The sequence below is a fragment of the Manis pentadactyla genome, chromosome 12, assembly GCF_030020395.1.
Source record: "Manis pentadactyla isolate mManPen7 chromosome 12, mManPen7.hap1, whole genome shotgun sequence".
In the NCBI taxonomy this organism is placed as follows: Eukaryota; Metazoa; Chordata; class Mammalia; order Pholidota; family Manidae; genus Manis; species Manis pentadactyla.
In genome coordinates this window covers 92,620,749-92,643,489 of record NC_080030.1, presented here as the reverse complement: position 1 = coordinate 92,643,489, position 22,741 = coordinate 92,620,749, and the positions used below count along the sequence as shown (strand labels likewise).

The 22,741-nt window shown below is 39.4% G+C and overlaps 1 protein-coding gene across 3 annotated transcripts in view; it reads left to right on the top strand.

The window, feature by feature from the left end:
- The first annotated feature begins 4,365 nt into the window (after nucleotides 1-4,365).
- Nucleotides 4,366-22,741, top strand: part of RNGTT (RNA guanylyltransferase and 5'-phosphatase) — a 264,552-nt gene continuing 246,176 nt past the window's right edge. For 2 of the 3 annotated variants that reach the window (XM_036912191.2, XM_036912190.2), the window contains exons 1-4: nucleotides 4,366-4,655; nucleotides 13,253-13,362; nucleotides 16,601-16,704; nucleotides 16,790-16,878. In XM_036912191.2, the coding sequence (XP_036768086.2) occupies nucleotides 4,592-4,655; nucleotides 13,253-13,362; nucleotides 16,601-16,704; nucleotides 16,790-16,878 (367 nt within the window). In that variant the 5' untranslated portion in view covers nucleotides 4,366-4,591. The remainder of the gene's footprint in view (nucleotides 4,656-13,252; nucleotides 13,363-16,600; nucleotides 16,705-16,789; nucleotides 16,879-22,741) is intronic. The other variant, XM_036912189.2, reaches the window with a different exon arrangement.

The following is a 22,741-nucleotide window of genomic DNA, read 5'->3' as shown; positions in this document are numbered from 1 at the left end:
ATATGCTGACAGTGAGGTCACAGAGTACCCACAGTGAACTCATGTGAGTTTACCTGTACCAGCATACAAGAGACCCAGGCTACTTATTGTTCTGCTTCCTGAACCTGTGTCCTGGGGGTACATGTGAAGCCGAAGCCTCTTGGAAAAGAGCATCTGGCTGTGAAAAGTGTGATTCGGCTGTTCAAAGATTGCTGTTTGGCTTTTTTTTCCTTTCAGTGTTTTCAGGGTTTGTTATCCTCAAGGAGCTCAGAACGGGTCTGTGAAAATGTTCTCATATAGAGAGAGTCCTGTGTTTTGGTACAAACATGATCCAAAATGCCAGTCAGTGGCTTCGTTTGGTGCTCAAAGAGAAACAGCAATGGAGGGTAATTTGTAATTTATCTTCCTTTGCCCCATAGCCAGAGTTTAGATCCCAGACCTCCATGTGGGATGCGATTCCAGTGTTCCTACTCTGCTCCAAGATTAACCAGTGTGACCTCTGAACTTCTTCACCTGCTGAAGTTGGTAGAGTACAGGCAGGAGATGGAGGTGCTGGGCCGCCAGAATGAGGAATGGATCTGGGCACAGTGGGCACCAGCGTAGTCCCTGCCAGCTAGGGAACATGCGGACTGATCAAAAAAGTGAATGGCCCTGGCTAACCTTTTGCCACCTTTTGGGAAGCCAGATGGCAGCATCCTTTCTCACATGCTGGATTGCTGGCTGTCAGGATAAACAGATTCAGCCCTCTACCCACCATCCTAGAGATGCATGGAGGACACTAACACCCAAGGCATGAAGGAGCTTTGTTTAGTCTTAAGAGGTGCTATTTCTGCAATAGGCTTTAATAGTTCAGTGAGGCATAAACACTTGTTAAGGGAAAAATTTTGGAATAAAATCTGCCAACCCAGAAAATCCTCTCAACTGTCACAGCCCCAAGATACGTCCTCACTCGGGCATGCATATTATGTTAATTGGGAGGGCTAGGTTTAGGGGAGCTAAAGACAATCAAGGCCCAATCAGTAACGTGGACCTTTCCCCTAACTGCATAAAAGGGATCTTATAGAGGACCTGCTCCAGGAAGAGGGCTATCACCTTAGAGAGTTGTAGTACCTTATGAACTAGGAGTGGTAGACAAGGAGGAATTTAACAATGTCTGTTCAAGTCCTCTTCATGTCCTATTATTTCCATGCAGCCCTGCAACCATTTGCTTGCCAAACATTTACTCTTTCCTATTCCTGGGAAGTGCTTCCTTTTCCCTTTGAAGCTCTGGCCGCCTACCCCCTTCTCCTTGGCTCAGGATGACATGTGTGCCTCATTTTGTCTGTTTTTGGAGTCTCATTAAATTTGTGATTTTTCCTGTTAATCTGCTTCATGCAATCCGATTCTTAGACTAACTGGAAGAACCTTGAGGAGTAGGAGAAAATTTTTCCTCCCCAACAATGCAAATATAGAAAAGAGAAAAACGGTTTCATTATTGAATGTGCACGAGATTCACGCGATTTTTGAATTCACTGAAGACTGTGATGAGCCTCACAGGCAATCCTCGAATGAGATTGCAGAGAAGGAGAGAAATCTCATATAATCCATTACATACATGTTCCCAAGATAAACAGTAAATAACTGGCCTGCAGGTAAGAGGACATGGCAGCACCATTTATTATACATTCTTTCATAGTTCATCCTAAATTCATGGGTAACTGGTGAGGCCACTGGTGTCAGTTTACAGCTAGTATCTGAAAGAAAAACAAAACTTTCTCTAACTCTCTGACTTCAGGTAGTTACAGCTTGGAAACGAGGCATCTTACACTAAATTCTCATGTGACTGGGAGGCAGGGCCACCACCTTCCTTCATGTTACAAAGAGACAGATCCCAGACTCTTAAGAAAAACCTTTCTGGGTTGTAAGGTAGGCAAGAGGCTTATTTAGTTGTTACAAAGATTATACACATTTATTTGAAGGATTTACAAATTTTCTTAAGGAAATGTTTTAGGAAAGGGAAAAGGGTCTCTTTCTTTTTTGTCCCACAGGGAAAATTCAATCTTTCTTTATTTACCCTTACACATCCTTCCTTATGTGCAAAACGAATGTTCGATGGAAGAATTCAGCCATGAAGAACCAAGAAAGAGTTAGCCAAGCCATATTCGTGGTGAGTGGGGGGGTTTTTGGGGTTCCAGGAAGCCAGGGAGGGGTCATGTTGGCCCTTCTGAAGGCACCTATTTTTTTTTCTCTTGCAGAATAGCAGAGATGTAGACCTAGGAATGATACAGGCAGAAATAACCCATCAGGGGAAGGATTCCCGTTGGAAAGGAGAAACTGCTTGCTCACTCCTACCCTGCCCTCTGGCTGTGGGCAGTGGGGAGGCACAGGTCCTCTCAATCTGCGGGCACAAGGATGGGGAGGGCGTTACTGGTTAGTGGTGGAAAAATTAAGTGCTACTAACAGCAGCTCATTGGTGGTATTGCTGTTGGGCAATCCAGTCCAGGGAGAGCTCCCTGCGTGTGAGGCGAGACCTCAACCTGTGGGAGGGTTCTTGATTCTGATTGAGAAAGAATTCACTTCCCCGAGCAAGTCAAGCAGGTACAAGCAAAGAGTAGTTTAATAAAGCAGAGTACACCCTCTGGGCGGGAGTGCGGCCGCGCTCTGGAGGTGAGCACTCATGGTGGGGTTCTGGTTGCGTGGTCTTAGAGCTGTAGTTTAAGCAGAGGTGGAATATTCTTCTGGCTAGTGGGGTTTTCTTGGAATTTGGAGGGGATTTCTGGGAAATAGGGTTGTGCTGCCTTTTTGTCCTTAGATGGTCTTCCTCAGAACTGTCCTGGTGCCAAGGGGTGTGATCTTTCAGTACCCTAATGAGTGTAATGTACTTTGGGGTAAAGTCAGGGTCAACTTCTCCATTCTGGAACCAGTAGCAGGTCTGGCATCTATACCCCTCCCTACATCCAGTGAGAACAGATGACAGGGAAAGTTTAGAATATAAACAAGCATCTAATACTGGCCCAAGTCCCCAATCCCCTCGGGCTCATGTCTGGCTATCCACCTACAGTGCGAAGCCTCCGGGAAGCTGCCCCTATGTCTAGGACTGAGCTCCCAGGTTATGAGAGGACACTGTCAAGGGGAGCGATCCCCAGAAGGGAAAAGCTAAACATTCTCCTAGGACCAGGCTCACCTTTTCCATCCTTGGAGGAAATTTGGGCAATCAAACATGTTGCCACTTTGGGCATGGTATGCAATCTACCCTGCCAGCTCAGAAGAGAACTGGGCGTCATTCAGGCAGACTGCTGGTCTGTAAGCAAACAGTCTTATCTTGTCCTCTCACACACGGAGTGACACTTTCAGTAACACGTTTCAGTAGACAGACCAGGAGTGTGACCTAACCCAGGCCCTCTCAGATAGCCTTGCACCCTTTCTATTTATGGCAGAATTCTGACTCTTACTGAGAAGGTTCAGGCATTCAGAGGCTGAGCTACTTCACAAGTTCCCACTGACCCTTTAAAATATATCCCCTCAAACTTTACACGCTGGCAGTTCAAAAATAGCAATGGTGCTTGAAATCAAGCTGCTATATTATACTTTATTTGCCATCATTCCGCTTTATACTTAATACTTTCATCTGACAACTACAGAAAGTCTTATTACAGGACCGAGTTTACAAAATGTTTCCAAACCATCCCAGCCTCACCGGAAGGGAAAGACCATTTTTTTTTTGGGTAAGGCAAAGGAGACCCTGCCCAGGTAGTGGTGCTCCCATCAGGCTATTCCTGCCTTTGCCAATTACACTCATCAGTTAGCGACTTTGAGACGCTGACCCTCCGAGACTCCCAAGCAGGGTTTGAAACTGTACAGATACGTACAAACAAAATTCTTAAAAAATATTTTGGGGTTAATTATAGGTACTTCATGGATCCTTAGACGTGCTCCCCCAAAGAGAAAATTCCTCATTTCTGGTACTCCAATCTCTTGCCCTTAGATTTCTCCAAAGCTTGTTCCCTTGATCCACGTCAGGGTGAACTTTCCAAATTCCAAAGCAAACCCAGGTCCTGCCAGGACGCCAGGTTTGGCTGCAGCAGAGCGATCAGGCTCCTTGAGTTGTGATAGTGGTGAGAAGGCCCCTTTTTATCAGAAATGAAGATGCCTTTCTGAAAGCTGCGTGCCAGTCCACGCGTGCAATGCTTGGCTGCCTTTAATCTGGGGCTCCCACCTGCAGCCTACACGGGAGAAGAACTAAGTTGGGGTCCGCCGGGCCCGCAGGGTGACTGCGCATGGGCAGAGCTGTCCGAAGAGCGCGCCGGGATCTCGGCGGGGCGGGGCGAGGGGAGACCGGCCTTCCCGTCGCCGTGGCCGTAATTCCCGACGCCTCCGCCGAGCTCTCTCTTCCCCTCTGACCTCAGAAAGGAGGGGGCGGGGCCTTTGGGGGCGGAAGTGGCGGTGCATTGTGGGCTCGCGGACAGCAGGGACTTGGTCCTGAATGAAAGTGGCGCGCAGCCCCTGACGTTACCGGGCAACAGCGGCGAAGATTCGGAAGCCTGGGACCTGCGAGGCCGAGCGGATCGCGAAGAGGCGGCGGCGGTGGCGCCGCAAGCCTGGGTAGAGGGGCGGCTCTGCGCGGCCCCAAGACATGGCTCACAACAAGATCCCGCCGCGGTGGCTGAACTGCCCGCGGCGCGGCCAGCCGGTGGCAGGTAACCTGGGCGCGGGGTGGTGTTGAGTCCCACGCAGCGGCCGGCCCGGGGGTGGGCCGTCCGAGGGTAGCACCATTCGGTGGTTCCGTACCTGGCCGTGTATCTCAGGATCGGAGACCGGCAGGGTCCGATGACGCTTTGTGGATGAGTGAGTGGGAACGTGGACTGCAGGGGGTGGGTCGGGGCGGGGTTGGGGGGGCACTACTGCTAATGGGAAGATAGGCAGGAGGTTTGTGTGCAGAAGCTGAGCACCCAAGAATACAGTGGGCAATACTTGGAAGCGTAGTCCGAAGTTTGTGAACCTTTTGGGGTTCTCGAAAGGGGAAGGGACAAGCGTCAGCCTTGAGATGGAGGAGGGCTAAAGAGGAGGGTTCCCGGTGGTGAAACGACAAAGACTGGAGGTTTTTCTTTTTTAAAGACTTATTGTGGATTCTTTCATCTTTATGGAGTTTGACACCCAACAAACTTTGAAGTGTCTAGTTTGATGAATTTTGACTACACACCTATGAAACACCCGTGAAGCCATCACCACAATCAAGAGAGTAAACATAACAGTTACCTCTCAAAGTTTCCTTCTGTCCCTTTGTTTCCTTCCTCGTCAGGCAACCACTGATCTGCTTTCAGTCACTATAGATAAGTTTGCATTTTCTGTAATTTTTTAAGCAAGTGGAAACATAGAGTATGCACCCTTTTGCAGGGAGAGGTCTCTAGCTTCTTTCACTCAACATTACTATTTTGAGATTTGTCCATGTTATGTGTATGTATGTTCAACCCCTTTTATTGCTGAGTAGTATCCCATTATTATGGATATACCACAATTTCTTTATTCATTCACTTGTTGGTCATTCGGGATGTTTCCAGTTTTTCGCTGTTAACAAATTAACTTGCTATGAACATTGATGCACAGCTTTTTTGTGTGGACATACACCTTCATTTCTCTCGTATTACTCTGGGAGAGGAATGGACCATCTGCTAGGTATATGTTTAACTGTTTAAATAATTGTCAAACTCTTTCCCAAAGTCATAACATTTACTTTCCCACTGTCCATATATAAGAGTTGTTTGTTCCACATCTTCTCCAACACGTAAAGCTACCAGTCTTTTTAATTTAACCCAGTGTAATAGATGTTTAGTAATAATCTTACTGTGGTTTGATGTTGAGTATCTTTTCATGTGCTTCTTGGCAATTCACATATCTTCTTTTGTGAAATGGACAAATATTCAGCTGATTTTTTAATGGGTTATTGTTGAGTTGTTAGAGTTCTTTCTATATTGTAAATACAGCCTTTGTTTTATGTATGCTTTTATTTATTTTTATTTTATTTTATTTTATTAAGGTGTCATTGATACACACTCTTATGAAGGTTTCATAAGAAAAACAATGTGGTTTTTACATTCACCCTTATTATCGAGTCCCCCCCATACCCCATTGCAGTCACTGTCCATCAGTGTAGTAAGATGCCACAGAGTCCCTATTTGTCTTCTCTGAGCTACACTGTCTCCCCTGTGACCACACACACACACCATGTGCACCAGTCATGATACCCCACAATCCCCTTCTCCCTCCCTCCCCACATGCCCTCCCCTACCCCTCTCCTTTTATAACCACTTGTCCCTTCTTGGAGTCTGTGAGTCAGCTGCTATTTTGTTCCTTCAGTTTTGCTTCATTGTTATACTCCACACATGAGGGAAATCATTTGGTATTTGTCTTTCTCTGCCTGACTTATTTCACTGAGAATAATACCCTCTAGCTCCATCCATGTTGTTGCAAATGGTAGGATTTGTTTCTTTCTTATGGCTGAATTTAGTATTTCATTGTGTTTATGTGCCACATCTTCTTTATCCATTCATCTACCGATGGACACTTAGGTTGTTTCCATATCTTGGCTATTGTAAATAGTGCTGTGATAAACGTAGGGGTGCATATATCTTTTTGAATCTGAGAAGTTGTTTTCTTTGGGTAAATTCCTAAAAGTGGAGTTCCTGGGTCAAATGGTATTTCTGTTTTTAGTGTTTTGAGGAACCTACATATTGCTTTCCACAATGGTTGGACTAGTTTACACTCCCACCAGCAGTGTAGGAGGGTTCCCCTTTCTCCACATCCTGGCCAGCATTTGTTGTTCCTAATCTTTTCTATGTTGGCCATCCTAACTGGTGTGAGGTGATATCTCACTGTGGTTTTAATATGCATTTCCCTGATAATTAGTGGTGTGGAGCATCTTTTCATATGCCTGTTGGTCATCTGAATTTCTTTGGAGAAGTGTCTATTCATATGCTCCGCCCATTTTTTAATGGGGTTATTTGCTTTTTGGGTGTTGAGGTGTGTGAGTTCTTTATATATCTTGTATGTTAACCCCTTGTTGGATATGTCATTTACAAATATATTCTCCCATACTGTAGGATGCCTATTTGTTCTGTTGATGGTGTCCTTTGCTGTGCAGAAGCTTTTTAGCATGATGTAGTCCCATTTGTTCATTTTTGATTTTGTTTCCCTTGCCCAAGGAGATGCGTTCAGGAAAAAGTTGCTAATGTTTATATTCGAGAGATTTTTGCCTATGTTTTCTTCTAAGAGTTTTATGGTTTCATGACTTATATTCCGGTCTTTGATCCATTTTGAGTTTACTTTTGTGTATGGGGTTAGACAATAATCCAGTTTCATTCTCTTACATGTAGCTGTCCAGTTTTGCCAACACCAGTTGTGGAAGAGGGTGTCATTTCCCCATTGTATATCCATGGTTCCTTTATTGTATGTTAATTGACCATGTATGCTTGGGTTTATATTTGGGCTCTCTAGTCTGTTCCATTGGTCTATGGGTCCGTTCCTGTGCCAGTACCAAATTGTCTTGATTACTGTGGCATTGTAGTAGAGTTTGAAGTTGTGGAGCGTAATCCTCCCTGCTTTATTCTTCCTTCTCAGGATTGCTTTGGCTATTTGAGGTCTTTTGTGGTTCCATATCAATTTTAGAACTATTTGCTCTAGTTTGTTGAAGAATGTTGTTGGTATTTTGATAGGGATTGCATTGAATCTGTAGATTGCTTTAGGCAGGATGGCCATTTTGACAATATTCATTCTTCCTATCCATGAGCATGGGATGTGTTTCCATTTATTGGTATCTTCTATAATTTCTCTCATGAGTGTCTTGTAGTTTTCAAGGTCTAGGTCTTTCACTTCCTTGGTTAAGTTTATTCCTAGATATTTTATTCTTTTTGATGCAGTTGTGAATGGAATTGTTTTCCTGATTTCTCTTTCTGCTAGTTCATTGTTAGTGCATGGGAATGCAACAGATTTCTTTTTTTTTTATTTTGATATCATTAATCTACTATTACATGAGGAACATTGTTTACAAGACTCCCCCATCACCAAGTCCCCCCCACATACCCCATTACAGTCACGGTCCATCAGCGTAGTAAGATGCTGTAGAATCACTTCTTGTCTTCTCTGTGTTGTGCAGCCCTCCCGTGACCCCCCTATGTTATACATGCTAATCATAATGCCCCCTTTCTCCCCCTTACCCCTTATCCCTCCCTTCCCTCCCTCCCCTCCCATCCTCCCCAGTCCCTTTCCCTTTGGTAACTGTTAGTCCATTCTAGGGTTCTGTGAGTCTGCTGCTTTTTTGCTTCTTCAGTTTTTTCTTTGTTCTTATACTCCACAGATGAGTGAAATCATTTGATACTTGTCTTTCTCCACCTGGCTTATTTCACTGAACATAATGCCCTCTAGTTCCATCCATGTTGTTGCAAATGGTAGGATTTGTTTTCTTCTTACGGCTGAATAATATTCCATTGTGTATATGTACCACATCTTCTTTATCCATTCATCTACTGATGGACACTTAGGTTGCTTGCCTTTCTTGGCTATTGTAAATAGCACTGCGATAAATATAGGGGTGCATTTGTCTTTTTCAAACTGGGCTGCTGCATTCTTAGGGTAAATTCCTAGGAGTGGAATTCCTGGGTCAAATGGTATTTCTATTTTGAGTTTTTTGAGGAACCTCCATACTGCTTTCCATAATGGTTGAACTAGTTTACAGTCCCACCTGCAGTGTAGGAGGGTTCCTCTTTCTCCACAACCTCACCAACATTTGTTGTTGTTTGTCTTTTGGTTGGTGGCAAACTGTCAGTTTAACTTCTTCCTTGCCAATCTGGATGCCTTTTATTTCTTTGTGTTGTCTGATTGCTGTGACTAGGACCTCCAGTACTATGTTGAATAAAAGCGGGGAGAGTGGACATCCTTGTCTTGTTCCCATCTTTCAGCTTCTCACTGTTAAGTATGATATTGGCTGTGGGTTTGTCATATATGCCCTTTATTATGTTCAGGTACTTACCCTCTGTACCCATTTTGTTGAGAGTTTTTATCATGAATGGATGTTGAATTTTGTCGAATGCTTTTTCAGCATCTATGTAGATGATCATGTGGTTTTTGTCCTCCTTTTTGTTGATGTGGTGGATGGTGTTGATGGATTTTCAAATGTTGTACCATCCTTGCATCCCTAGAATAAATCCCACTAGATCATGATGGATGATCTTTTTGGTGTGTTTCTGAATTTGGTTTGGTGATATTTTGTTGAGTATTTTTACATCTATGTTCATCAGGGATACTGGTCTGTAGTTTTCTTGTTTTGTAGTGTCTTTGCCTGGTTTTGGTATTAGAGTGATGCTGGCCTCGTAGAATGAGTTTGAGAGTATTCCTTCCTGTTCTACTTTTTGGAAAACTTTAAGGAGGATAAGTATTAGGTCTTTGCTAAATGTCTGGTAAAATTCAGTGGTGAAGTCATCTGGGCCAGGAGTTTTGTTCTTAGGTAGTTGTTTGATTACCAATTCAATTTCATTGCTGGTAATTGGTCTGTTCAGATATTTTGTTTCTTCCTGGGTCAGCCTTAAAAGGTTGTATTTTTCTAGAAAGTTGTCCATTTCTTCTAGGTTACCCAGTTTGTTAACATATAATTTTTCATAGAATTCTCTTATAATTCTTTGTATTTCTGTGATGTCCTTAGTGATTTTTCCTTTCTCATTTCTGATTCTTTTTATTGTGTTGACTCTCTTTTTTTCTTGATAGGTCTGGCTAGGGTTTTATCTATTTTATTTTCTTGAAGAACCAGCTCCCGCTTTCATTGATTCTTTCTATTGTTTTATTTTTCTCAATTTTATTTATTTCTGTTCTAATCTTTATTATGCCCCTCCTTCTACTGACTTTGGGCATCATTTGTTCTTCTTTTTCTAGTTTCGTTGATTTTGAGTTTAGACTGTTCATTTCGGATTGTTCTTCTTTCCTGAGGTAGGCCTGTATTGCAATGTTCTTCCCTCTTAGCACTGCCTTTGCTGCGTCCCACAGATGTTGTGGTGTTGTGTTATTGTTTTTCATTTGTCTCCATATATTGCTTGATCTTTGTTTTTATTTGGTCATTGGTCCATTGATATTTAGGAGCATGTTATTAAGCCTCCATATATTTGTGGGCTTGTTTGCTTTTTTTGTATAATTTATTTCTAGTTTCATACCTTTGTGATCTGAGAAGCTGGTTGATAGAATTTCAATCTTTTTGAATTTACTGAGGCTCTCTTTGTGGCTTAGTATAGGATCTATTCTTGAAAATATTCCATGTGCAGTTGAGAATAATGTGTATTTTGCTGCTTTTGGATCTAGAATTCTGTTGATGTCTGTTAGGTCCATCTGTTCTAATGGGTTGTTCAGTGCCTCTGTCTCATTACTTATTTTCTGTCTGGTTGATCTGTCCTTTGGAATGAGTGGAGTGTTGAAGTCTCCTAGAATGAATGCATTACATTGTATTTCCCCTTTTTATTCTGTTAGTATTTGTTTCACATATGTAGGTGATCCTGTGTTGGGTGCACAGATATTTATAATGGTTATATCCTCTTGTTGAATTGACCCCTTTATCATTATGTATTGTCCTTCTTTGTTTCTTATGACTTTCTTTGTTTTGAAGTCTATTTTGTCTGATACAAGTACTGCAACTCCTGCTTTTTTCTCTCTGTTAGTTGCATGAAATATCTTTTTCCATCCCTTTACTTTCAGTCTGTGTATGTCTTTGGGTTTGAAGTGAGTCTCTTGTAGGCAGCATATAGTTGGGTTTTGTTTTTTTATCCATTCAGTGACTTTATGTCTTTTGATTGGTGCATTCAGACCATTGACATTTATGGTGATTATCAATAGGTATGTACTTATTGCCATTGCAGGCTTTAGATTCGTGGTTACCAAAGGTTCAAGGGTATTTCCTTTACTATCTAACAGTCTAATTTAACTCATTTAGTATGCTATTACAAGCATAACCTAAAGGTTCTTTTTTTTTTTCCTTCCTTCTCCATTCTTTATATATTAGGTATCATATTCTGTACTCTTTGTCTGTCCCTTGATTGAGTTTGGGGGTAGTTGATTTGATTTTGCATCTGCTCAGTAATTAATTGTTCTACTTTCTTTGCTGTGGTTTTATTTCCCCTGGTGACAGCTGTTTAGCCTTAGGAATACTTCCATCTATAGCAGTCTCTCCAAAATGTACTGTAGAGGTGGTTTGTGGGAGGTAAATTCTTTCAGCTTTTGCTTATCTGAAAATTGTTTAATCCCTGCTTCAAATTTAAATGATAATCTTGCCGTGTAGAGTATTCTTGGTTTGACATCCTTCTGCTTCATTGCATTAAATATATCATGCCACTCCCTTCTGGCCTTCAAGGTTTCTGTTAAGAAGTCTGATGATAGCCTGATGGGTTTTCCTTTGTATGTGATCTTTTTTTCTCTCTCTAGCTGCTTTTAAAAATCTGTCCTTGTCCTTGATCTTTGCCATTTTAATTATTATATGTCTTGGTGTTGTCTTCCTTGGGTCCCTTGTGTTGGGAGATCTGTGCACCTCTGTGGCCTGAGAAACTATCACCTTCCCCAGACTGCAGAAGTTTTCAGCAGTTACCTCCAGCAAGAGACTTTCTATCCCTTTTCCTTTCTCTTCTTCTTCTGGTGTCCCTATAATGCCAATATTGTTCTGTTTGGATTGGTCACACAGTTCTCTCAATATTCTTTCATTCTTAGAGACCCTTTTTTCTCTCCGTGCCTTAGCTTCTTTGTATTTCTCTTCTCTAATTTCTATTTCATTTACCATCTCTTCTACTACATCTAATCTGCTTTTAAGTCCCTCCGTTGTATGTTTCATTTCAGATATGGAATTTTTTAATAATTGAGTCTCAGTCCTAAATTCATCCCTGAGTTCTTGAATATTTTTCTGTACCTCCATGAGCATGTTTATGATTTTTATTTTGAACTATCTTTCAGGAAGATTGGTGATTTCAGTTTCACTTGGCCCTTTTTCTGGTGTTTCTGAGATTTTTGTTTGAACCAGGTTCCTTTGATGTTTCATATTTGTATGTGGCCTTCTCTAGTCTCTGCAGCTACTCAGCCCCTGGAGTGATGTCAGGGGCCCCAGGGGAGTGGTGCTGGTGCCTGGGCGGGAGGAAACAGCAGTTTCCTGCTTCCTGGCTGCAGTGCCTGTCTCCACTGTAAGAATCAGTGGGCCAAGCACACAGGTGTAAGCCTCTGTGCTTTGTGTCTGTAGCTGCAGTAGGCGGGGCCTCCCTCTGGCTGGCCTGACACTAGGGCAGGGACTGCCAGTTTGCAAGCTGGTGCTGGCAGGCTAGGAGGGAGGTACAGTAGGCTGTGTATCACAGTGGGGGGCCTTGGATCTGAGTTGTCAGCCAGGGGGAAGGTGTGCCTGAAGCTCCTGAAAGTTACCAACCTATTGGGCAGAGTGCGTCCAGACAGCCTTGTCAACCTATCCCTTCTCCTGCACAGCAAGCTCCTTGAAAACCCCATCCCTTCAGCAGCCCTCTTGATGCTAGGAAGCCTCTCAGACTGCTTGCCTTTCCTTTGTCCCAGAGCAGCTGGATTTGGATCCCTGTCCTCCAGAAATGGCTGGAATCTCAGTCTCACCAAGAATTCCACCTGCTTAGCTTTCCAATCCCACTAATCTACAGAGCACCATGCAATGTAGGTTTGTGCTCCCAAAGCAGATCTCCAGGGCTGGGTGTTCAGCAGTCCTAGGCTTCCACCCACTTCCTGCTCCGTTTCTCTTCCTCCCACCAGTGAGCTGGGGTGGGGGAAGGGTTTGGGTCCTGCTGGATCAAGGCTTTGGTATGTTACCCCGTTTCGTGAGGTCTGCTCTGTTCTCCACATGTATGCAGTTTTGTGCAGGCTCCTTTCCTGTTGCTCATTTAGGATTAGTTGTATTAACTATATTTTCATATTATATGTGGTTTTGGGAGAAGTTCTCTGTCTCACCTCTCATGCTGCCATCTTGAATCTCCTAAGGCAGCAACTTTTAATGATTAGAAATTAAGTTTAGAGTGTAGGTCTTTATGTAAGTTCCATTCACTGGTAATTTTTCTTTTGCTATTATTTGATTGTCAATGTCTGGAATTTATGTAGTCCTTAAAAGCTCCAAGTCAGCACCTTTAAAAAGTAAAGTTTAGACTGAGAGTACTTCATGAAGAGTTCCATTTAAAACGTTTTAAGAAGGTGATTTTGAGAATTGCTAATTTATAGAGTTTTAACTTGGAACATTTTCTTTAAGAAAATTGTTACCCATGTTAATGTTTTTTAGGAAGATTCTTACCTCTGAAAACAATGTTAGGACCAAGATATGACAGTCAAGTTGCTGAAGAAAACCGGTTCCATCCCAGTATGCTTTCAAATTATCTAAAGAGTTTGAAGGTAAGAAATAAAAACATTTTTTATATTGATGTAATATATTTTATCTCTCCCTTGTTCTTCAGGTGGCTTAAAAAAATACAGTTTTTACTTTGAAATAATTTACTCAGAGGCAGTTGCAAAAATTGTACATAGAATTTTATGACTCCTTCCTCAGCTTTTCCCAGTGCATCTTATGTAATTGTAGTAAAATACCAAAAGCAGGAAATTGGCACTGATATAGTACTGTTGACTGTTTTTCAGACCTTATTTAGTTTTTTATCAGTTTTTTAATGCATTCATTGGTGTGTATGTGTGTATATTTCTGTGCAGTTTGATCCAATGTATAGATTTGTGGTGGTGGTTACAGAAATGTTCCATCTCCACCAAGGAACTCCGTCATGCTCCCCTTTTATAGTCAGACCCTCTTCCCTGTATGCTGGCAACTTAATCTGTTCTCCGTCTCTGTAGTTGTGTCATTTGCAGACTGTTACAGACATGGAATAAAACTGTATGTGATCTTTTGGGATTGGCTTTGTTAATTAAGCCTATTGCCTTGAGGTACATCCAAGTTGTATGTATCAACAAAAAGTTCATTTCTTTTTATTGCTGAATAGTATTCAGTTATGTTGATATATTGGGGTTTATTTAACTGTTCTCCCCTTGAATGATTAAATAAATATTTAACTAATTTGAGTTGTTCCCAGTTGTGGGATATTACGAATTAAGCTGCCAGGAACATTCATGTACATGTGGACACAAGTTTTCATTTTTTAGAGATAAATACCCAAGAATACAATTGCTGAGTGCATGGTTAATTTTACAAGAAAGTACCAAACTGTTTTCCTAATTGAAACTTCATGATCTTTTTACTTTATTCTGACACAATACCTATTGTATTAGTTTCCTAGGACTGCCATAACTAATTACCACAAACTGGATGGCTTAAAACAACAGACATTTATTCTTTCACAGTTCTGGAGGTTAGAAGTTCCAAATCAAGACATTAGCAAGGTTGGGTCCTTCTGGAGGCTTGGAAGGGGGATTTTTCCTTCTTTTCCCTTATCTTCTGGTAATGGCCAAGTGGCCCTTGATATTCTTTGGCTTGTGGTTCTGTCAGTTGTCACTCTGTGTGTCTGTGTCCAATGTGCCCTCTTAGGAGGATACCCTATTCCGATATGACCTCACTTTAACTTGGTTTTACAGTTGACCCCTGAGTGATGCTGGGGTTGGGGCGTTGATCCCCACCAACTCCTGATTCCACGATCAAAAATCTGTCTATAACATGTGACTCCCCCAGAATTTAGTTACTAATTACCTACTGTTGGTTAGAAGCCTTACTCATAACATAAACAGTTGATTAAAGCATGTTTTGTGTATGTATTATATACTGTATTCTTATAATGTAAGTTAGAAAAAAAATGTTTTAAGGAAACCATGAGGAAAATACATTTATGGTATATTACAGTATTTATTGAAAAAATCCACATACAGGTTGAGACACAGTACAAATCTGTGTTGTTTAAGGGTAACCTGTATTTGCAAAGACCCAATAACCCAAGTTCCAAATAAGGTCACATACATGGGTACTGGGAGTTAGTGCACGAACATATCTTTTCAGGGGACATAATTCATCCTATAACACCAATCTTTGTTATTTCTCCATTTTATGCTCTGGGAAGTCTATTGTATGTTGTATTAGTACTTCAACAAATAGTGCCCATTGTGTGCAGGCCTGCTAATGATGGGATAGAAAAGTTGACACTTAGATTTTGAAAACCTGTTACTCTTCTTGGTGTAGATTCCAGTCTTTTTTTGTTTATATCTTTTATTTTAGCTTACTTCTAAACTTGTAATTTTCATTTTCATGATCAATAATTGTATTGAAAGTCAGAGTTAACATGTTAAATACTTCCTAGGCAGTGTGCAAGGAGCTTGGGCTTAGAAGTCAGATAGCCTGGGTTTGAATTCCAGTTTGCCACTTGTAGCTTTGAGGGCAAGTTATACAATTTCTTCATGTGTCAATTTCCTTATCTGTAAATAAAATTAGTGCATGTAAGATGGTTTTTGCCACAGAGTAAGGATTTCATTTATATTTCACAGCTCTGTGAGGGGGGTACTGGCATTATCTTTACTTCATGGATTGGGATTATCTGTTATGAAAAATAAATATATATGTAATATATGTATATAGACAGATACAGTCACACACAAACGCATTGTCTACTCAGAGAAGTCGCACACACTTACACACATTTATACATATACGTATATATGGGGCCCAGGGAAATTAAGTCACGCAGTACTGTTTCTCAGTTTCCTTGTCTAAAGTATTCCTTTGTTTTTAGAAACTTCATATTTTCTTGCTCATCTGCTCTTTTCCTTCACTTCTTACTTTGCACCTGGAGAGGAACAATATGTTTTCTAATTCTAACTCAGAAGCTAGCTGTACTGTGTGTCTAAATCTTTGTGTTTGGCAATGTGTATCCTCTGATGGAGTTAAGATCGCTGCAGAAGCTATGTGGGAAGAGAGAAGAGTAATTTGAAAAGTGCAATATGATGGTAGTTAAGTTTTCAAACCCACATGGCCCCTGAGCATAAGCCAACTACTTCAGTTAGTGCTGAACAGGAGAAATAATGGTTCTTGTTCCAATGCAAGAAGAAAAACTGGCTGAAAGATGGGATTAAGTCTTCAGTGAAATGCATAAGTTTGGCCATGTGTACCGTTCCTTTTTGATTATTCCTTTACAGGGAATTTCGACTGCACACTTTTTACTCTATAATAGTACTTGCTTTAGAATTTAACTGCCTAACGTGATGTAGTGATGGCTGCTTGGAATGCTGGGTTGATGTGTGCCTGGAGCTTGGGTTGGGGTGTATTTCAGATAGATGTTATTTCTGTGCCAGCCTCTTGCCTAATGAGGTGGACTGGCAGATGTACAAAAACTGCATTCAGTGTTTGTGTTTTAGGTAGGCTTTTGTGATTCAACAAGTGGAGTCTGTTTTGCCTATGTTTTTGTTCCATTGTCAGTGTGGGGTTAATTAATTTATTTCATTTAGTGCCTGCTGAGTTCTAGTGCCTTGAGTAAGACTTTCTTAAGTGATACTTTGAGTGTCAATAGTTCTTTGACAGAATGAACATAAAATCTCCCTCAGTGTAGATGGGTGAACTGGAATGGAGTATTGCCAGTTAGTCAACTTGTTTTGCAACAAATTAAGTTACTAGTAGATCTGCCCCTTTTTTCTTTCTTTTTTTTTTAAGGTTAAAATGGGCTTGTTGGTGGACCTGACAAATACTTCAAGGTTCTATGACAGAAATGACATAGAAAAAGAAGGAATCAAATATATAAAACTTCAGTGTAAAGGGTAAGACCTGTATTAAGATTGTTTAGTATTGAAACCTTTGGCTGAGATACATCTCTTTTCAAAAAAAATGTTTTCCTATTACTAGACATGGTGAGTGTCCTACAGCTGAGAATACTGAGACATTTATTCGTCTGTGTGAGAGGTTTAATGAAAGAAACCCACCTGAACTTATAGGTATGTATGGCCTGACTCTACTATTGTTGAATATTTTGTATTGTGGTTGGGCTTTCATTTTCTCTTTTACATGATATGGAAGTTTTTAAAAAATCTTTTTAAAATAATCACCAAGGAATGTTTAAAGTAATAGACTGACTTTTGTGAACTATATAATAAATGTATTTATATAATTTTATATTTTTCAAGATAAAGCCCTAATTGCTCCTCTTCAGATTGTATTGGGAAACTACTTTAAACCCTACATATGTATTTTTTATAACTTCATGTATTATATTGTATGTATTATTCTGAAACTTTCTTTTTTCACTCAGTATTATATTTCTGAGAGTGACCCATGGTGGTTTATGTCCATTTAGGCTGCTGTGTAGTATTTCATCATATGATCATACTACAGTTTTTTTTTTTATTAAGTTATCACTGATATGCACTCTTATGAGGGTTTCACATAAAAAACATTGTGGTTACTATATTCACCCATATTATCAAGTCCTCCCCACTCCATTGAGGTCACTGTCCATCAGCATAGTAAGATGCCACAGGGTCGCTACCTGTCTTCTCTGTATTATACTTTCTTTGCTGTGACCCCCCCATACCATGTGAACCAATCATAATACCCCTCAATCCCCTTCTCCCTCACTCCCCACCCATCCTCCCCCACCCCTCTGCTTGTCCCTTCTTGGAGTCTGTGAGTCTGATTATTTTTTGAGCATTTGTATGATAAAAAAGTCATGAGTTTTATATTGGTGTATTTAAATCAGTTGCAGTTAGTATCTCTTATGTCCAAGGTGCTCCAGCCTTGCCCAGTGGGAGCCAAGTTGGCTTCTGTATCCTTTTGATATCACCCCATCAGTCCTTGATGATTTCCTTGTTTCCTGGCACAAGATATTTTCTAGACCTGGAATCAGTTATTTCTCTAAGGGAGATTGGTTCCTTTAGTGGAAAATAGTATTTAAAGATAATCTGGGTGTTAGAGACCATTCCATAATTAAACACATTAATATTTCTGTTGTTAAACATATGAATATTCATTCACAGTAAGTGGGAAAAATAAATTATACATAACTTCACATCAGGTCAGGTCTTGTCCCCAAATGACTTAACAAAAATCTTATTTTTTTTAGCACTTTTTTGAAATTATAATTACAAATAAGAGATTATGGAACTATAGTGCATTTGTAATTGTTTTGGGAATAGAATTTTGTGGGCTGGAGAAACTAATCTGTTTTGTGTTGAAAGGGAAATAGCTGATTTCTTCGTAAATGCTAGACTTTCATGTAAAATAAATACATAGCTTAACTGATGCCTCTAATTACTTTGTTTCTAGTTAGAAGTATGTGCGACAGGTTTGTAAATATGTGTTTTTATGAGTAGCACATGTTTATTTTGGCAAGAAAGGTTTCTTTTGATTAAATAAAAATATTTAAGATGACTTACAGTAAGGTTTTCATAATTATTAGTTTCATTTTTCTTTTCTTATTTTTCTTGCTCATTTGAAAGGGTGTCTAACCTCAGCACTGTTGACATTCTGGACTCAATACTTCTTTATTTTGGGGGATTCTTCTCTGCATTGTAGGGTGTTCAATAGCATCTTTGGCCTCTACCCACTAGAGGATAGTGGCACCCCAACTTCTGGACAATTAAAAATGTCTCCTGACATTGCCAGACATCCCTTAAAGAGGTTGATGGTGGGAGGACAAAATCACCCCAGTCAAGAGCCAATGATTTAGACTGATCAGATAAGGTTTTTGAACCTAAAAATGATCTGACTAGTGAGGAAGGAAATTGTATATACTGAGATTAGGCTTTATTTAGAAAGATATTTTGCCATCAGCCCTTCATTAAGTCACCTCTTCTTAATTTATACTTACCCATATGTATATTTTTATGGTTATGGCTCATCTTTCTCTCCTTGGGGAGATTGCTTCTTCCATTGATTTGATTTTTAAAGAACTAAAGTTTTCCCTTAATGCATAGATTAGCATTAATATTTTTTGAAATAACGTATAAATTTATTTCATTACATTAGCTTACCTACAACATGAAGACAAATTTGAGTAAGAAGTTGACTTGAAATAGTAGTGAGCTAGTCTTCAGTTATGGACTATGCTTTCCTTGCCACTAGATGGACCCATTCTCATAATGAACCAAGGAAAACTGAAAAATGCTGTTTTTTTAAAAAAAACATTGAAGACATATCAGACCAAACTTGTAGTATACTTAATTAATATACTTTTTAAACATTAAACACATAATCTTCCAAATTTTTCTGTAGAGACTTGTTTTGATGAAGGTTTTTGTAAGTTAGTAACTCATGTGTTACTTTAAATACCCAGTTATTTATTTGCTTTATGTATTTGCATAACTATTACAAGAGCAATGGTACTTAAATTATATATTACCACATGACTTAGTCACTTAACTGGCAATTATTCTTAAAGTTCCTGTTCATAAAAATATTTAATCTTGCTAGGGTAAAAATTAAATGCCAAACAGTATTTATTTAGGTTAGAAACATCTAAATTCAGTGTTGCTTAAATTGGAAGTATAAAGTAGGAGATTTACATGTTGGATTAAGTTAACATGTTGAATAAAATGTCTTTTTATAGCTAACATCATTGTATGACTTTCTGAGGCCCCTTTTCTTACAAGGCCGTGGAGATGATGGAATTTATAGTTTCATGAGTATAGTCATTTATTTCTAAGGGGTGTCTTTTTTTTTTAAGTTGATTCCTTTCATTTCAGTTATATCCATTTTCCCTGTCATTGTCAACCTCTGATTTAACAAGGTCCTTCTTATCCTGCAAACCATTATCTAAGCCTCTCATATTAAATGACACCACCCCCCCATCTCTGAAGAAAAACCTACATGTTTCTTTCTCTTTTATATTTCCCTTTCCCAGCTGACTTTTTGAAAGATTGATATTTGAACCTATTTATTCCCATTCATGTGGTTGTACTCTGGAGTCCGCCCTCTGCACTCTTAAATTAATCAAATAGTGACTTTAAGTTCTAGTCATTATATGACAGTTAAATAATTGAACATTCATGTCCTGAAACTTCTTTTCTTGTTGTGCATGACCCCATGTTCTCTTTATTTTCTTGATCCCATGACAGTTGATTCTTAGTCTTTTTTATGGTCCCCCCTACCCTTATTCTTGAAAGGTTGATTTTCATCAGATTTCATCCTTAATTTTCTTTTTACACACACATTCTTGGTAATCTTATCCTTCCATAGTTGACTAAATGTTAACTATATGCTGATACAACTCCAGCCAGTAAAGCTCTTTACCATTATTTCCAAATACTTGTAAATCCCTTAAGAATCTTAAACTCAGCGTGTCCGACTGTACTTGTTGACATGCCTGTAACAGTGGTGTAAACTATGCTTCCAAACCTAGCAAATGGTACCACTGCCCAATTCTGCCTCAAGTCAGAAACCAGACTCCCATTACATCTTTTTTTTTTCAGGCTTCAAGAAAACATTTGCAAAACACGAATCTGACAAAGGAATTATATCTAAAATATATAAAGAATTATTTGTTTCCAGTAAAGGATAGTCTCAGAACCTGGATTAGAAGGACTCTGTCATGTGCTATTAACAACTAGCACAGTAGTAAAACCTTTTAAAAATTATTTTTACTTTTTATTGAGGTCCATAGAATAAAGTGCACCAATCTTAGTGTATAAATTGATGAGTTTTCATGTGTCTGTAGTCATGTAACCATTGCCCTGGTCAAGAAATCAGAAATTCTCCCTGATTTTTTTTTCCTACACGTATCTACCCATTACTCCATCTGTTTATGTCTTTTGTTTCAGTGTTGACAGTCCTTTTGCCTCTCAGAAAGCAGTCTACCTTAAATGTCTCTTCAGTCTGCCTCACTATGTTGTCCCCATCACTGTGACCCTTGTCACAAAGACCTTTATCTCGAACATAAACTACTGGGGTGCTTCCTTACTGGTGTTCTGGCTTTCATTGTTGTGCCCTCTCTGTCTTCTGTTGAGCTTCTATGGGAGTGGGCTTTCTAAAACCTGATCATTTTATTGCCATGCTTAAAATTCTTTAAAATCTCCCCACTGCTCTTATATTCTCTTTAGTATGTGCACACATTTCTTCAGGATTTTGACTCTCATTGTCTGCAACTGCATTGACAGCACTTTATTACCATACCCCATGCTCTAGCCATTTTGATTGATTAATAGTTCGTCTTGTGTGGTACACGTGACACTCCTTATTGACATTTACAGTTTGTCCTGTGTGGTACAAGTGACACTTGTGTACATTTGCACAAGTTGCTCCTGCTGTCTGCAGTTCCTTTGTAAACTTGTTCATTGAGCAGAGTTCACTGACTAAGCTTTTTATTCTAAATGTTAATGATCATTTTATTTACTATGAGGGTAGAAATAGGTGTTTTGGCTCAATTGACAATAAATCTAAGATACTGATTAAAAAATCTTTTTAAAGTAGATAAGTCTTTCTTGGAGAGAAATCTTACCCTATTACAGAAATGAGATGGTGATGATATTTTATTAGTATGCTTTTTAAAATGTATCAAATTTATAACATTTTTGATAAAGTCAGTTGCTGAAACAGGGCCATGTTGATGAACATTAACATTTGGAATATGTAATTAATGCCAATTGCAGACTTGTACCAGTATGTCACTTAATTATTGAAGTATTATTTGTATATACTAAACTGTATTCATTTAAATTGTACAATTTGATGAGTTTTGACAGATGTAGACATCCATGAAATCACAATCAAGGGTCAGAGCATTTACATCTTGTGTTCCTTTGTGTCTATCCTTTCTTTAACTCTTCGTTGTAGATTAGGCAATCAGTTTTTACTTTGTGTCACTATAGATTAGTTTGTATTTTCTAGAATTTCTTTTTATTGAAATATATTTGACATATAACATTGTATAAATTTAAGGTGTACAACTTGTTAATTTGATACATTTATGCATTGTAATAGGATTGCCATTCTAGTGATAATGAGCACCTCTGTCACCTTATATAATTATCCTTTCTTTTTAGTGGTTGGAAGAATTAAGTTTTAGTTTCTTAGCAAGTTTGCTGATGACAATACAGTATTCTTGACTGTATTCACTATATTGTATATTAGATCTCTATTAGTGTGTATTAGTAATAATCACCATATTATTCTCTGTTTTTATGAGGTTGACTTTTTTAGATTCACATATTAGTAGTATCATACAGTACTTGTCTTTTGCTGTCTGACATATCTCATTTAGCATAATGTGGTCAAGGTCATCTATTTTGTCTCAAATGGCAAGATGTCTTTCTTTCTCATAGCTCAATAATATTCCATCTTTGCATGCAACACATCTTTATTACCCATTCACCAGTTGATGGCCACTTAGGTTACTTGCATATCTTGGCTATTGTGAAGAATGCTTCCATGGACGTAGGAATGCATATAAGTCTTTAGTATCCTATTTTCATTTCCATTGGGTATATACTCAGAAGTAGGATTGCTGAATCACATGGTAGATCTATTTTTAACTTTTTAGGAAACCTCCATAATGTTTTCCACAGTGGTTGAACCAATGTACATTCCTATCAACAGTGCAGAAGGGTTTCCTTGTCTCCACATTTCACCAACATTTAACTCATCTTCTTGATGCCATTTTAACAGGTGTGAAGTGATACCTCACTGTGGTTTTGATTTGCATTTCCCCAATGATTAGTGATGTTGAGCCTCTTTTCATATATCTGTTGGTCATTTGGATGTCTTCTTTGGAAAAATGTCTCTTCAGTTCCTCTGCCATTTTAAAATCAGATTGTTTGTATTTTTATTGTTGAGTTGGATGAGTTCTTTATATATTTTGGATATTGA